We start from the raw sequence: 15,640 nt of genomic DNA on the forward strand, positions 1-15,640 counted from the left end.
AAGGAAACTTCTGCACAGGTCAGATTTGGCAGGAGATGTATCGCGCGAATTCCATGCCGCAAGTATTCGAATAGTAAACTAAGTGTGTGCGTAATCGGTGTACTCAACAAATGTAGTGCGACTAATATTGCGCTTAAAACAAACATAAATCACTAACTACACTGGCTTCCAACTGCCCGAACTATTACCCTAATTGATCTCTGAACTCTGTCAACTACCATAAATAGTAGATTGACAGCTGCCCTGCATCGCTCGCAAGGCCACCGCCGAAACCAGCAGTGCACATGATGTTACGGGCGCAGTTTTGTTGTCCAGTGTGCAGCTTCAGCCACGCAGGCTGCGATAATCCCTTTAGATGTACCGGCAGCCCTTCACAGTCCTTAAAGCTAAATACAAATGTCCTGTACAGTAGGAGACAAAACAGAGGTTCTTTAAAGGGACAGTGAGGAGAGCTCTATCAATATTTTTTTTACAGCAAAATCCGATAGTTTGGCATTTCATGGCTTTGTTGCCACTTGGCCGGCAGCGAAAGATGCATTTATTTCTAAGAAATTTGGATTCGAAGTTGAAAGTTTTTCCCGCCGCTCTGATTCAAACTTGGAATTCTCCTATGACGACACAGGACTAAGTGATGTGAAACATGACGTAACGCAGACTCCGTGATTTCTGACGGCCAGCAGTGCGGCCTGGCAGCAGCCGAAAAGAAAGCTACCGCCGGCAGCACGTTGAAGGCATCTATCGGCTATTGCGGCCGTCGCTACCGTCGCTTCATTTACATTTGCACCGGCGTTTTGCCAGCGTTACGATGGATCCCGTTCTCGAAGTCGTCAACGAAGTTCTAGCAAATAAGACACCTTTAGCATACCATGTACCTTGTTACCGCTAGCGGAATACCGGGAGCCCGCCTACTGCCGTTGAGCAGGCGCTTATTGGTCCCGATGCTGCAGACGCGTGCGTAGCTGCCGGACACGTGGCGCCATCTGGCGACGTCAAGGAGATTTGCGCATGCATTGGCTGCGCCTCAGTGATTCGTGGCTTCTCGTGTTCCAGTGTTTCTAGAACCATTGGTTCTAGCAACACTGTTTTGTCCTATGACGTCATCACGCTTGTACTTGCGAGTTTGGCCTGTGGCGGCGATACCTGTATTTTGGTTCTTGCTCTTTTCTACGTTACACGAGCTTTGTTGTCAGTATGAGTGGCATTTTTGTATTCAGGAGCTGGTATTCTGTAGATACAAGCCAGCTTCAATTTCTCCTCAGTGTCCCTTTAATATGCACTGACATTGCACAGCACACAGTCGCTCTTGCATTTCTTTGTTGTAAAAACACATGGCTAGGTCCTGACTGATGTCATTCTTTATTGCGTCAAGTAGCGATATGTTTGAGCAATTACATGCTCACAAGTGTTTTGAGTTGTCCAGGTTATCTGTGAATAAAAGAAATCCTGGGTGCAACAAAAAGAACGTTAAATTTGAGTTCGTTATCATCTACACTACATACGGTTCTATCTTGTAGCCTTCAATAAGGACAATATCGCGCTGAGGAATGAATGCCGGCACACAGTGCCCAATAAATAGGAATGCAGTGTCCATAGTACCATAAGGACTCTTAGCAAAGCCATACGATAAGAAAAAAGAAATAAGTGCTAGAGAAGTGCATATCTGGTCACGTAATACGAATGATTGTGGAGAGCAGAGGCAGCTACAGTTCTTCTTTGGATACCTTTTCCTTGCAAATACCTGGAAAAGGAAAAGATAAAAAGGAAATCAGATATTAGATACTGCACTGTTTGAGTACACCTTGAGAATTCTTTACTTAGTGAAGTAAATTAAGTTTTTCGTCTCTAGATACAGATGCCCTGGTGTGCACAAGCACCAGATTATAGGTAGGGGTTACTGAAACAGAGGACTTCGTATTTTAACTTATATTCCATCTATCTGAATGAACACTATGGCCTCATCAACATCATGTGTATTAATAAAGGCTCCCCTTATTGAACCAATTTTTGATCCTTTTAAGGTTAAATTTGTTGAGAGCTGACTACACTCAGGATCACACATCTGATGGGAATACCAGAGGAGTGCTACATTGCAAGACACTTTTAAAAAGCTAATTCCAGGCCAAAGCACAGCATCTTGCAAAAAAATCTCTGCGTCTGCCCCTCTAACAAACATCTTACAGCTGGCATGTCAATGCCGCTAAGTGCTAACACTAAATGAATTCAAGAATTCAAAAGAAAAGATAACCATGGCCCACAGCAAGTGCTAAATTGGTGCTCTACCATATTCATTTTAGCTTTCAGCACAGACAACTTCACCACTGACACATTGCAATAAGCAATCAAGCAGCAAGGCAGAGCCATGTGATTTATGCTGTCCTCTCACTATTTGTTGTCGGGCAGTCCAAGCTGAACAACACTGAAGTCCGGTGGTTATTTCAAACACGTCATCAGTAATGTTTTTCTTTTTTAAGCAACTAGACCTAAGGTTGGTTGGTTTATTGGTTTGTTGGCATTCAATGTCCCAAAGCAACTCAGGCTACGAGTTACGCCGTAGTTAAGTACTCCGGAAATTTCGACCACCTGGGGTTCTTTAATGTGCGCTGACATCGCACAGCACACGGACCTCCAGAATTTCACCTCCATCGAAAGTCAGCCGCCGCAGCTGACGCTGTAGTAAAGTAGTCCAGAAATTTCGACCACTTGGGGTTCTTTTAACATGCACTGACATCGCACAGCACACGGACCTCCAGAATTTCACCTCCATCGAAAGTCAGCCGCCGCAGCCGACGCCGTAGTAAAGTAGTCCAGAAATTTCGACCACCTGTGGTTCTTTTAAGATGCACTGACATCGCACAGTACACGGGCCTCCAGAATTTCACCTCCACCAAAATTCGGCTGCCACAGCCGGGATTGATTTCGGGTCAGCAGCCGAGTGCCATAACCACTGAGCCACTGCAGCAGCTCCTCATTGGAGCAACAGTGAAATGTACGTCACCAGTAACGTTTTTCTTTTTTAAGCAACTACACCCAAGGAGAGTGCAAGCTACTGTACATGAGGTACACTTCCACAGGGAGGTACACCCTTTGAAGCAACAGTGAAATGTACACCACCAGTAATGTTTTTTTTCTTTAAGCAACTACACCTAAGAGCGCAAGCTAGTGTACATGACGTACACTTCCACAGGGAGGTCCTTGGAGCAACAGTGCACTGTGCCGTCACAGAAAAGGAGTACCGTATTTTCCGGCGGTGTATAAGACATATCCCTCTTCATTGAAGAAGGATGGATAGCTGGGCGAGTTTGTAATAATACATCGTGGGAGGGAACAGCGCGAACAAGACGACAGACGAAGCAAGAGGACACGAAAGGACAAGAGGACAAGAGGACAGCGCTTGTCTTCGTGTCCTCTTGCTTCGTCTGTCGTCTTGTTCGCGCTGTTCCCTCCCACGATATATCCCCCTCCTACGATATATCCCCCTCCCCCCCCATATATGCAGGCTTTCAACGAAAAAAGTGGGATATAAGATGTACTTCAATATACCCAGTTACGATAAATTGACACTTTAGTGACGATCTGTAGTGACACTATAGTGATAGCAACACTTTTTTTTTCTTTTCCATATGGATCGTGTCATCATGGCTGTAGTGCAATACTTGCAGCTGCCCATTCTAAATGGTGAAACAAGCCTGAACATGAACCCGAATTATATTCGCACTCACGCACAAAAAAAAGACGTGGTAGGGTTGTAATGTAGTTGAACCGAGCAGATGTGCAAAAGCATGTGTGAAGGAAGTGCGCGCTTGAAGTGGCCAGTGACACTGATCTGTTTGTGCCCCAGCACAGGTCCGAAATCCAGTCATGGCAAAATTTATTCAGTTTCTTAATAGGCTGTTGCTATGCTAGGTATGGCCATGGTCACCGTCAGGCTCAAGCTTCACACAAACTCAGTGAGCCGGTTAGACCTCGTGAAGTAGTGCTTTCACAATTAAAAAAATCACATAAGCGCACCATTGTATATGACGCACTAAAAAATTTTTGAAAAAAATAAGCCACATCTTATACACCGGAAAATCCGGTACACCATTCAGAAAGCTAGCAAATTATTGACTCGAATCCATGTTTGACTGACAAATGCATTACCCACAGATCAAATTCAAAAATTTTATACACAGGCATCTGTCCTTGCTTTCATTAAAATATCACGGTATGCATGCAACTTTTATTTTCTGTTCTTTTTCTTGACCATGATTCAAGAGTGACACTTCTCACTTAGTGCTGTACAGTTTCACTTAGACAACGTATACTAGTACCCGAAAATCCAAAATGCATTTCCACTGATGTAAAAACCCCAGTGAGAAGTCACAGTGACATGCGTGGCAAAAATGTGTATGTCATTAGAGCTTGTATGTCCTTGTGCTAGCAATCGAACAAAACCTACCAATGCAAGTTGATTAGAAGTGTGTTGTATCTTTCTGCTTATTATACCTACTTCTGAGCCCACTTATGTTGTATCTTTCTGCTTATTATACCTACTTCTGAGCCCACTTATAACGGCCCCAGATATAATGAACGCTCAATTATTACAAATGAGGGAGGCGCTACCATCAATGTTTGTATTGGGGGAATGGCAATGCATCCGCGATACAGCAAACAACTTTGCTGCACCACTCGGTTGCAGCGAATGAGGGGGCATCAAAAACTCTCCCTCAAGTCAAAAAACCCGTTCTTCCAGCAAGCGCAGAGACCGAAAAGTGTCTCAGAGCCTCCACGACCACTTTGGAAAATAAATGGCAAACCGAAAAGGCAATGAAAATGAAAAACGGGACACTGAAACTAGAGGTAACTGCCGGTCAAGCTTGTGCTGATGGCCTACAGGTCACTCAATATATGTGCATGCGTGCCAACTGGGTAAAGTGTCGTCAAAGCGATGAGAAAGTGGCACCATCGAGAGCGAAGCTACTGCGCGCGGTCGGGGAGCAACAAACAGCAACAACTTGAGTTTGAATTCCTTACTGGCCCCACTGGTCAAGTGGGTATGTGTTGCCTGCCTAGTCGCGGCTATACGATATGAAATTTTGACTCTTACAAAAAAACAAATCTGCTGAGGCGGCTATTCCCCGTGTAATGCCCGTGTAATGAACCCTCCCTCCAAATTAATTTCAACTTTCCTGAAGAAAAAAAAAGTGGGTTCATTACATGAGCAAAATACGGCATTCTTCAGACAAATGGAATCAGTGCTTAGTTACCTGACACAAGACACAGATACAGGTAGGGTTGCCAACTGTTCCAGTTATTGTCGGACCATCTCAACTTTTCACAAGCAGTTCCTGATCCCCACTAGCCCTCATTGGGACGGGCATTTGTACCGGACATAGGCTTTATGGGGCTCACCCCGTGTGCACCATATGTGCATAGAACCTAAGCATAAGGGTTATTAACGAGAGTTATTTAACTAGAGTAATTTAGACTTGTTCTAGACAAAGAAAGAGCAACCAGTCTTCATCAGTACCACACCTGAAGCACAAACAAGGTTACTAACGGCTAAAAAAAAATTCAGCAATTTGTAAAATAAGACTCGTAGTGCTTCAACTTCACTGCAGAAGCAGTTTTGAGCGCCCACTGAGTAGGTTCCAAAACGTCACAATACCTTCAATACATCTACAACAAGGTGACGAGCACACTCAGAGAGTAAAGCTCCCTGCTTAACCTTACCTTCGGTGTTTTCACAGAGCAACCTGACGGCTTGGGGTTCCACCTTCACCTTCTGCTTTGAGAAAACCCGCATGTACTGGTCTTCATACTCTCCAACCATATCTTCACACTGCAGAGAAAGTGAACAAACCAGCTTAAACACTACTCAGTGTCAAGCACAAAAGGCGAGGAGAAGAAATCAAATGTACATAAGAGCACGACAGTTTCCTGAAGCCATGAAAATAGAGCAGTATGACAAGCATCCTTCATTCGAATATTAAGGCTTTTGAGTGACCACGAGAACAAACATAACTAATAGGTGCATCGAACTAACCAACTATCTGATGTAGGTAACATGAGCATGTTAGTCCAACCACCACCTCCAGGGGATGCAGAGCAAGACAGAAGCACATTCATTATAGAAGGCCAAGAACTTGACTAGACTAAAGCAAATACACTGAAAATAATTTTATTTTGAAATGAATTTAAGCGCACAAAAACACGCACACAAGAAGAGGAAACACACAGGGCAGGCACACCATCCAGCCCAAACAGAAGTTTTGTTAAAGTGAAAAGAATGTCTGCAGCAGATAGACAACATCTCTATGCTACAAACACTTTAGTGAAACTTAGTGAAACAACAAAAACCCTCGCTTTTTGACCACAATACTGTAGAAATGCTGCAAGCTCCTAGTGACCGAATATGACTCACTCGACCATTAGCCCATGCTTACATGTTTTATGCCACTCTAGGACTGAAGAAAAAAAAAATCTCAGCAATGTCATTAGAGAGCATGACAAGTACTTATACGAAGAAATATCTTTTGCTGACACACTACAGTCGACGACCAATTTTTCAGCCTCTCTAGGTTGGTTGGTTTATGGGGTTTAACGTCCCAAAGCGATTCAGGCTATGATGGACGCCGTAGTGGAGGGCTCCGGAAATTTTGACCACCTGGGGTTCTTTAACGTGCACTGACATCACACAGTACATGGGCCTTTAGAATTTTGCCTCCATTGAAATTCGACCGCAGCGGCTGGGATCGAACCCGCGTCTTTCGGGTCAGCAGCCGAGCGCCATAACCACTGAGCCACTGCGGCGGCTCAGCCTCTCTAGGGACCACGAAAATGTCTGAAAAATCAAATTTTACCCGAAAAATTCACTTACTGCCGATATGATGGAGGAAGGAGTCAGTAGTTACGTGCACACTCTGAAGCTTCTCATGACTAAATCTCACAACGTCATGTACACAGACAACAGGCAGCAACTGCTTTCGTGAGCTTTGTGTACAATGGGTGTACTGCCTTCGGCACACTGCCAACGAACGCACGGATTGAGAAAAGTCTAGATCTGAAAGTCTAGATGTGAAAGCGAAAACACCGCTGCATGAACTGCGTTGCGCCCGCAGTACGAAGGTGCCAGAACGAGAAGGCGAAGGTTGTGTGACAATAAGAATCGACAAACTGCCGAAGCAAGCGCTTCGTCAGCATTGGCCTTCATAATTATCTAGGCCTCGTGACTGGAGCCAAAGTCGACATCGCAACAGGTGACATACACTCTGCAGTGGCTCTCGGATAGTGAGAGGCGTCTTGCTTGTCATCAAAACGCCAGGTGCTCTCAGTTTTATGATAGAAAAATGAGGGCTACGGTGCATTTTGCCACAGGTACACGACCACCCTTCGAAATGTACCATTTTCTTAAACGCTCGCCACCTCTGTCAAGCCGTACAAATCCCACACGCTTTACTGTAACCTGGCATAACTGGCATATTTCGTGCTTAGCAATGCCAAACCATCAGCCATTTTTTTTTGTCTTGCCATCGCTTGGATTTTCTGTATCATCTGCGAGTACACACACACACAAGCACAAGCCGCCGACTTTTTTCCTAACGGGACTACTAATGCTTCGCAACTTTCATGCAGAGTCGATGCCACACAGCTGCCTCTGGAACTGCCCGAACAACAATACCGGAGGAAGGCACCTGGCATCTCCCGCCCAAGTTCTGCACTGTTAGTTCTTCCGTGCAGCACTTTCAACGTGGCTACAGCCATGTCAACAGGTTAATATAATATCCATGTGCGCATGTAAAACACAAAATACAGGCAGAAAATATAAAGGCAGTCGCATTTACTGTTTCACACAGTGCTTGAGCTGTGCAGACGAAGGAAGAATAAAGCTACATAGGTTCCCTCTGAACTCTAAGCACAAGACGGAGTGGATAATCAAGTGACTCAAAATCTCGCTGTGGGCAAGTCAGTTACTCATCACAAAAATTTAAAGCGGCGAGATAAAACGGGGATAACGAAGAAACACATAAACGACAGCACTAGTGCTACTGCTTTTGTGGTTGCTTCTGTTTCTTCATCCCCCTCATTTTTCAGCGCTCCTTTAAATTCGCAGTATAATCAAGGTTCGCAATGAGAGACCTGCGATCAAGTGATCTTGATTGACGTAAAATACGAGTCATACTTGAGAGCAACGTTTTTCAGCAGCGACCACTAGGCCATAATGGTACTTGGCAAGAAATCAAAAACATCTGTGTCCTGTTTGATTCAATGAGTGCAGTGCTTGCAATCAGTAGTCTCCAGACGTGCACTACATTCAGAGTGTGCACTAAACTTTATGGAGAAGTTGAGCTGCATACGCGGCTGGTAGTAGCATTTGTGGCACCCAAGAAGTAGTAGCTACAGCTTCGCTTGTCAAGCGATCATTGCTATTTTTTTCGCGTACACTATCCCATATGCCCATCCTATACTGGCATTACATGCTGCAGCGTCAGAACGTCACCCTTGCACTCATCACAGCTTTGGTAGTGCTACAAGGTACTAAGAGTGAATATAGCTGTCTTGGTTTAGAAGAACCGGTAAAACAATGAAATTGAAGTACATGACGTACTGCTGACATTGCTGACTTCCAAGTTCGACACCGCATGCATGAACATAGCCTTTCTGATATCACCAGTGGCCAATGCGATGTGCTGCTCTGACCACTCATCAGTCAAAAGGGTGTGTTAGTAATGGATTCAATGTGGCACAGCTTATGGACAGAGTAAAACAGAAGTTAAAAAAAAAAAATGACGGCATCACTTTGTGTTATAGCTGGTGGCATGAAAAAGCACCTTCAGCCATCAGAGATATCACCGAACCGGGCATGCAAGAGCAGAGTCAGAAAACATTGGAAAAAATGTGGACTAGAGTCAAGCCCACTTATAACTGCCACAGTTAGAATGAGCGCTCGCTTACTACTAACAAGACTGGAGCTGCCGTCAAAATATGCATTAGGTCTATGGCACTACATCACAGATATAACGAGCAGCCATAGTCATACCACTCGGTTACAATGAACAGAGAAGCGCTATAAACTCGCCCCGCTGTCGAAAAATGCTTGTTTCTCGCAAGCGCTAAGACTGAAGAGCATTTCCCAGCTCCTGTGATCCCCCCCTAAAAAAAAATTCGCTGTGGCTTAGCTTGGTTAAGCCCGGTAATTGCGAAAGCAATATCCGTACCTACGCCATGGTTCAGCTGGTAGTGTAGCTGGTGGTGGTGCTTGTGGTTAGACTTGTGGCGATGCATCTGTTATACAATCCAATGCAATCCAATCAAATCCAATCCAATGTAATCTAATGTAATCTAATCTAATCTATTCTAATCCAATCCAGTCCAGTACAATCCAGTCCAGTCAGGCCGCCGTTCAGGTGCACCGCCGTCGCACACGGACGGCGCGAGATCGCGAAGCAATGTTAAGCCGCTGGTGGTTGGCACAGCTACTGCTTTCTAGCGACGTGAGTCGAGCCTAATCTCTTCAGCGTAACGCCACAATCGCGCTCCTAGCGGAGAGCGCAGGAGTTAGGCGCCGGTGGTGGCACCGCCGTGGCTTGCGATGGCGCGAGTCGGTCGCCCTTCTCTTCGGTGTGATGTCACACTGAGGTCAACTAAAGGTCAATGGTGGCACCGCCGCGCCACGGCAAAGGCTGAAAGTGCAAGTAGTAAAGCTTTCGCTTTAAAAAGGTGTCGACCTCTCAAGAAACAATCACAAAGGTGGAATTGAAAGATCAGTAAACTGCCGGAGGCCATGAGCATCCAGACAGGCTACACGGTCAATTGGTGCACGCGTGCATGCATGCCGGCTGGATAAAGCACCTACAGTGGAAGCTTAAGCGAGGTAAGCACAAGCAACTCACCAGCTGCTTAATTTTCGCATTGGCAGTGGGGTCAGCGACAACTTGGTAAGTGCTCAGCTTTTCAACATCCTTGCTGAGGTTGACAAGGATCAGCTCTCCAGTCTCCTTGTGCGTCGCCTGTGCATAATTGTCCATGTGACCACAGACCTCGTCGAGAACATCATGCATATGCGCCTCTGAGCCAGCATAGGGGATCTGCAATGAACAGACAAATAGAGGCAACTACGTGTCACATGCATATCAAAAACGACGGCACTTGAAACAAATGGGCCTAAACAATGCATTTCACAATTCACTTCTTTGTAAATTCTCCCCACAGTAGTACTTGGAAATGTGCTGCTGGGTAATAAATAAAAAAATTATAAATTTCCTCTCCACTTGATACATCCTTGCAAAGCACAAATAAAAACACTTCTGAAAAAATGCTGCCACAAAACATAAAAATGCCCTCGGAATCAAAGATAGTTTCTTTGATGTCTAAGAGACTGCTGGAAGGCCTGTAACTGCACATGGCTTGTTTCATTTCATTTCATTTTATTACCTCAAAGACCCACGAGGGGTATTGATGATGGGTATTGATGGGGAGTTTGATGTGCCAAAACTACAAGCAGTCTAAAAGGAATGGATGGTTGGGGGCTCCCGTTTAATTTTGGCCATTTGGGGTTCCTTAATGGAGCAGTCTACAGTTGCAGAGAAATACGGCATACTCTTGTAGACATTTATGATGACTATGAGGGCCTATGATTACAATAATGATAGCATTCGAGGTTTTGGCTAGCATTTGTATCTTAAACTGGCAAAGTCAGGTGAGAGGCAATGCTGGAGCCATGCTCACCAGCCTATGTCACCTGAAGTGAATATGTTACACTTTACAAGTAGGACCAAGTCCAATACAAACAGTCATTTCTGTTGGAATAAAATTTAGGCACTTCAATTTCCTTTTTCTTTTTCAGTTACGCACCATATCTTGCCCAGTTATGAACACAAGCCACCTGACACTAACATGTGTTAGACGAAACTTGCTTATTTAAGTGAATAAAGGACATATTATTATTTATTTAACCACACTTTTTGATAATTTCATAAAAAATTATAAAAAGGCAGCATGCCAACATGCTGAAAAGTGACTCTGCAATTAGCAGCGCAGGAACCAGGGAAAAAACAATCGCTGGTATCTGTGATAGATACTAGCTGTCTTATTTCATTGATACTTTTCTTTTAAAACTACCCTACTGCTTTAAACTATAGTGTTAATAATTTATTCAAGCAGCTCAGTCCATTGCCTAGGGGGCAGGAAATTGTCAGATTTGAAATGTAAGGGTTTGCAGACACCGACTACCACAGGAAAGCGACATGTACATATAGACAAATTCACTTTTCAATTTTTCTGCCACGTTTCTCAACCTCTCAACCCCACACCAAGGTTTATTTCTGGTCGATAAGGTCGATAAAGGTCAGGAAAACATCCCAGTAACGTGCACTGACAGCACATGGGCGTCTCTTGCATTCAGCTTCCATCAAAATTTTGACAATCACAGCTGGAATTTGTGCTGTGTTGTGTGGGGTTTAATGGCGCATAAGCAACTAAGGCTATCATGCGCCAAGCTCAGGGTATATAAAATTGTTTTATATAGGATCTTATACAAAAGTCTAAATGAACAGCGGTGTAAAGGGCCTAAAAAGTTAATTCGTGCAACCTAGTAAAAATATAAGACAAAATTTTAAAAGGGACCTGTGGTAAAAACTTTAAAGAGGGTCGGCAACCTCAGCAGCCATCCTTGGCTGAGCAAGGATTTCGAGGTCCCTAACCGATGGAATACGGACCTCAGCCATCTTCTCAGGAGTGAGAAAGCGGCTGAGGTGTTTCAAAAACAAGTAAGGCAATAGGTTAAAGTTTATAGTTTATCGAGAAAACCAGCTTCTCTTAAAAAGCTAAAAACGAAACTTATATCTATAAAAGCATTATCGCCCAAAAGTAGCATAGGATGAAGAGGGATGTGTTCATTATAAAATTGAGTGAAGTACTTTTTTCTTAGTGTTTCGAGTTTTGAACATGATATTAAAATATGGATTAGTGTGAGTTCGTCTCCACATGTTTCGCAAAGAGGTTTGTCTTGTTTCGTCATTAGGAAGTTATGCATCAGGTGTGTGTGTCCTATGCGGAGCCGACAAACAGCTAGAATTTAATCCCACTACATTGGGCTCAGCCGGTAAACACCGAGACTGCTGGGCCACCATGCCAACACAGCAGGTAATAAATAAGGAGAAAGCAACAACCCAAACGTAAAGAAGACAGCGCCACCAATCAGGTGAGCAGCTCAGACTTTGTGTGACGGTAATGTGCAACGTGCAAGGTAGGAGCAACCAGCTAGTGTCAAGGGAAATTCAGGTGGAGAGGCAAGTCACCCAGCACGACATCATCATCATCAGCCTGACTACGCCCACTGCAGGGCAGAGGCCAGGGCAAAGGCCAAGGCAACTCTCCAATTAACCCTGTACTTTGCCAGTTGCGGCCACTGTATCACCGCAAACTTCTTAATCTCATCCGCCCACCTAACTTTCTGCCGCCCCCTGCTACGCTTGCCTTCTCTTGGAATCCACTCCGTTACCCTTAAGGACCAGCGGTTATCTTGCCTTCGGATTACATGCCCTGCCCAAGCCCATTTCTTCCTCTTGATTTCAACTAGGACGTCATTAACGCGCGTTTGTTCCCTCACCCACTCCGCCTGCTTCCGATCTCTTTAACGTTACACCTATCATTTTTATTTCCATAGCTCGCTGCGTTGTCCTTAACTTAAGCTGAACCCTCTTTGCTAGCCTCCACGTTTCTGCCCATAGGTGAGTACCGGTAAGATACAGCTGCTGTAGACTTTTCTACTGAGGGATATTGGCAGGCTGCCATTCATGATCTGAGAGATAAGATTCAGGCAAAACACTCTGCAGTTTTACATGACAGCTTGTCTGAGGGGTCAAAAACAAGTAAATGCTCGTAGAGCTCCTCACAATGTATGCAAAGAGAATGGGGGCTCTTTTGCAGACTAATCTTAGGTTCATTACAGAGAGAACACCAGTAGGCAAATCATAAACATCTAAAGCAATTACGTCAACAATTATCCAATTATGCAACTGGATGTTATTAATGTAAAGCAGAGTGGGGCTGAAATGGTTGGCTTTGTAGTAAGTCATAAAGTATTTCGTCTGAGTAACATAAACTAATCATGTCCCAATAGAAGCCGTCAACTGGTTTCGTTTGGTTTGGTTTATGGGGTTTCATGTCCCAAAGCGGCTCAGGCTATGAGAGACGCCGTAGTGAAAGGCTCCGGAAATTCCGACCACCTGGGGCTCTTTAACGTGCACTGACATCGCACAATACACGGGCCTCTAGAATTTCGCCTCCTTAGAAATTTGGCCACCGCGGCCGGGATCAAACCCGCGTCTTTCGGGTCAGCAGCTGAGCACCATAACCACTGAGCCACCGTGGCGGGTCAAGAAGAAGTCGTCAACTGTCTGACCCCTGTTCACAAGCATGATCAGCACAATTAAAACTGACTATGCGCCGATGTAACCGATCACTTCTCTTTTGTACCTTTTTACAAAGCTGCACATTTCAATTTATGTTTTATATGCGTTAACAAATACATCTTTAAAGAGTGCAAAATAATAACAAATATGAACAAGAAATACAAAATTTATTATGTAAATAAAAAACTGAATAAACAAATAAACAACAAAAAATCTTCCTCCCCACTCAAAGGAAAGTTCCGGAGTCCCTGCCTGATCCCCCCCAATGTCACCTTTCTTTCACTGTGTTGTGCTACTCCTCCAACACCCCAGAAATGACAAAACTGCAGAAGACATCTCAGTAGAATGTTTGATGTGGTATTGAACTACCTTCAACCACACAAATGGCACAAGTGTAGGATGTTGGACCAGCTGGGAACACATTACGAGATCAGCTTATTATGAGAAAAGTGCACGCATGTTTCTTCACTCGGGTGGAAGATCGAATAAAATTTTGCTGAATTTTAGCGCTTATGGCACGTGCTGCTCTGTCTGTCTACAGTGAACTGTTCTCGTAGCACAAATGACATAGGTAACTTAAAGCATAAAGAGCATATCCGCAATTAGTGAAAATCATGTTTGCTGTTAGCCAAATATATGTGGCCTCATTTTTCATAAACACATCATATATCAATGGCCGCTGTTTTACATTCAGATTAAGAAGGCACTTCAGAGCACATTTAAGAAGCCAGTGGGCTGTAAAATTGCATAGTGAGACTACTGTACTATCTTCCTAAAACAATGCTGATGCTGCCATCATATCCTGAGTAGAATAATCATCAAGTGATAAAAAATCGAACATAGTAGTTCCAGAAGCCTGGACCGATTTCTGCCTTAGGCAGGCTCCTCTGTAGTTACCTCGTAGTTCTATTTAAAAGGCACGACAGTAGTGGCAGCAGTACCCATAGAGCATGTTATTTGCAGTAAAAGAAAAAAAGGCACTTGTCATGCAACAGCACACTAGCACACGTGAGCAGTAGCAAGGTTTCTGTACAAGCTAAACTTTTTTCCAAGTGGTGCATTGGTCTTGAGATACAGAAACACTAAAGCTATAACTAATAGCAAAACAATATAGTAACACATCAAACATCACTGCTTCGTGTACTTAAAACAATACAATGTAGTTAAAATGAAAATACGTGCCCTGTGTAAGAACAGGATGTTTATACTGAGCCGAAATACCTTGTAACAGTAAACATGATAGATCATGCACTAATGCCTATTGAGGAAATACTGACTGGGTTGACCGGACACGTTCTGGGAAATTATCAGGCTCGGTTACATCGCCAAACTTAGAGCAGCGGACACGTAACCACGTTGTCGTCGTAGCTTATTTGAGGCTAGCGAACGTTGGATAATACACATACCGATTTCTGCTTCTGTGTCCCGTCCGCTTGCAACCTGAAGCTTCCGACAGGTATCGTTTTCTTCGGGTCAACTGCTGCGATCGCTGCGACGGATTCTGTCACTAACGCCTTGCAAACTGAAATGAAAGCACAAAATAAATATCAGACCCCACAAAGTCACACGGGAAGGCAACACGGAGGAAGAACTGAAACTTAGTTTCAACACGAGCGTGAGCGTTGAAGATAGCGCGCTCATGTAGGCGCCAAAAAGCGCGTGCAACCTGCAAGACTGAATAACGGATTAGCGTTTGTTTATTGCGACCACTCCGAAGTGACATGGGCACAGCGGATTGCCTCCACGAGCCTTAGTTCATTCATCCGGCGAGCTATATCGGCAGCTTACCTTCACATTTCAGATCCAATACACTTGGCTCGCACAGAGCAATGCCGCAAAGGGTGCAGAAAAAAATAATGTGCAGGAAGAAAGCACTGAGGTACTGCATTTGGAGGCCTATTAGGGGGCTACGCAAAAGCTATGTGTTATAAGACACTTATTACACGTGTACTACCTAGATCCACCGCGCAAACCACCGCGCCGACGACGACAAAAACGTAATAAAGGAGAACAAGAACAAAAAAAAAAAAACAACCATTGTGAGAACGGGAGAGGAGGGTAGAAAGAGAAGCTATTAGGGCGCCATCTACAATACTAAGTTTGAAATGAATAAGTCATGAACGATCCCAAAACCTCAGATTTATATTTTAATATTTGTAGAACATTCTGAACATCCTGCTTGCCGTGTGATGCAAGATACACCTTCCTTGAGCACACCTCTGAGCACGGTTGCCTCTGAGCGACAG

General features: G+C 44.3%; 1 protein-coding gene across 1 annotated transcript; it reads right to left on the reverse strand.

The window, feature by feature from the left end:
- Positions 1-1,340: 1,340 nt before the first annotated feature.
- sel (canopy family protein seele) lies at positions 1,341-15,419 on the reverse strand. Its single transcript, XM_089547972.1, has 5 exons — positions 15,183-15,419; positions 14,801-14,916; positions 9,873-10,067; positions 5,713-5,821; positions 1,341-1,738 (listed from the first exon to the last, which is right to left on the reverse strand). The coding sequence occupies exons 1-5, from the start codon at positions 15,280-15,282 to the stop codon at positions 1,701-1,703; spliced, it is 558 nt and encodes a 185-aa protein (XP_089404098.1). The 5' UTR covers positions 15,283-15,419; the 3' UTR covers positions 1,341-1,700.
- Between the last annotated feature and the right edge of the window lie 221 nt (positions 15,420-15,640).

Source organism: Amblyomma mixtum, chromosome 6, assembly GCF_055824585.1.
Source record: "Amblyomma mixtum isolate Tamu chromosome 6, ASM5582458v1, whole genome shotgun sequence".
NCBI classification, from domain to species: domain Eukaryota; kingdom Metazoa; phylum Arthropoda; class Arachnida; order Ixodida; family Ixodidae; genus Amblyomma; species Amblyomma mixtum.

Bases quoted from the DNA above. Each gene is read 5' to 3' on its own strand.
- sel (XM_089547972.1), bottom strand. From the start codon at position 15,282: ATGCAGTACCTCAGTGCTTTCTTCCTGCACATTATTTTTTTCTGCACC. The intron at 14,917-15,182 runs GTAAGCTGCCGA...CTTTCATTTCAG, and splicing joins ATTGGATCTGAAATGTGAAG to TTTGCAAGGCGTTAGTGACA. The intron at 10,068-14,800 runs GTATGTGTATTA...TGTTCATTGCAG, and splicing joins GGACACAGAAGCAGAAATCG to ATCCCCTATGCTGGCTCAGA.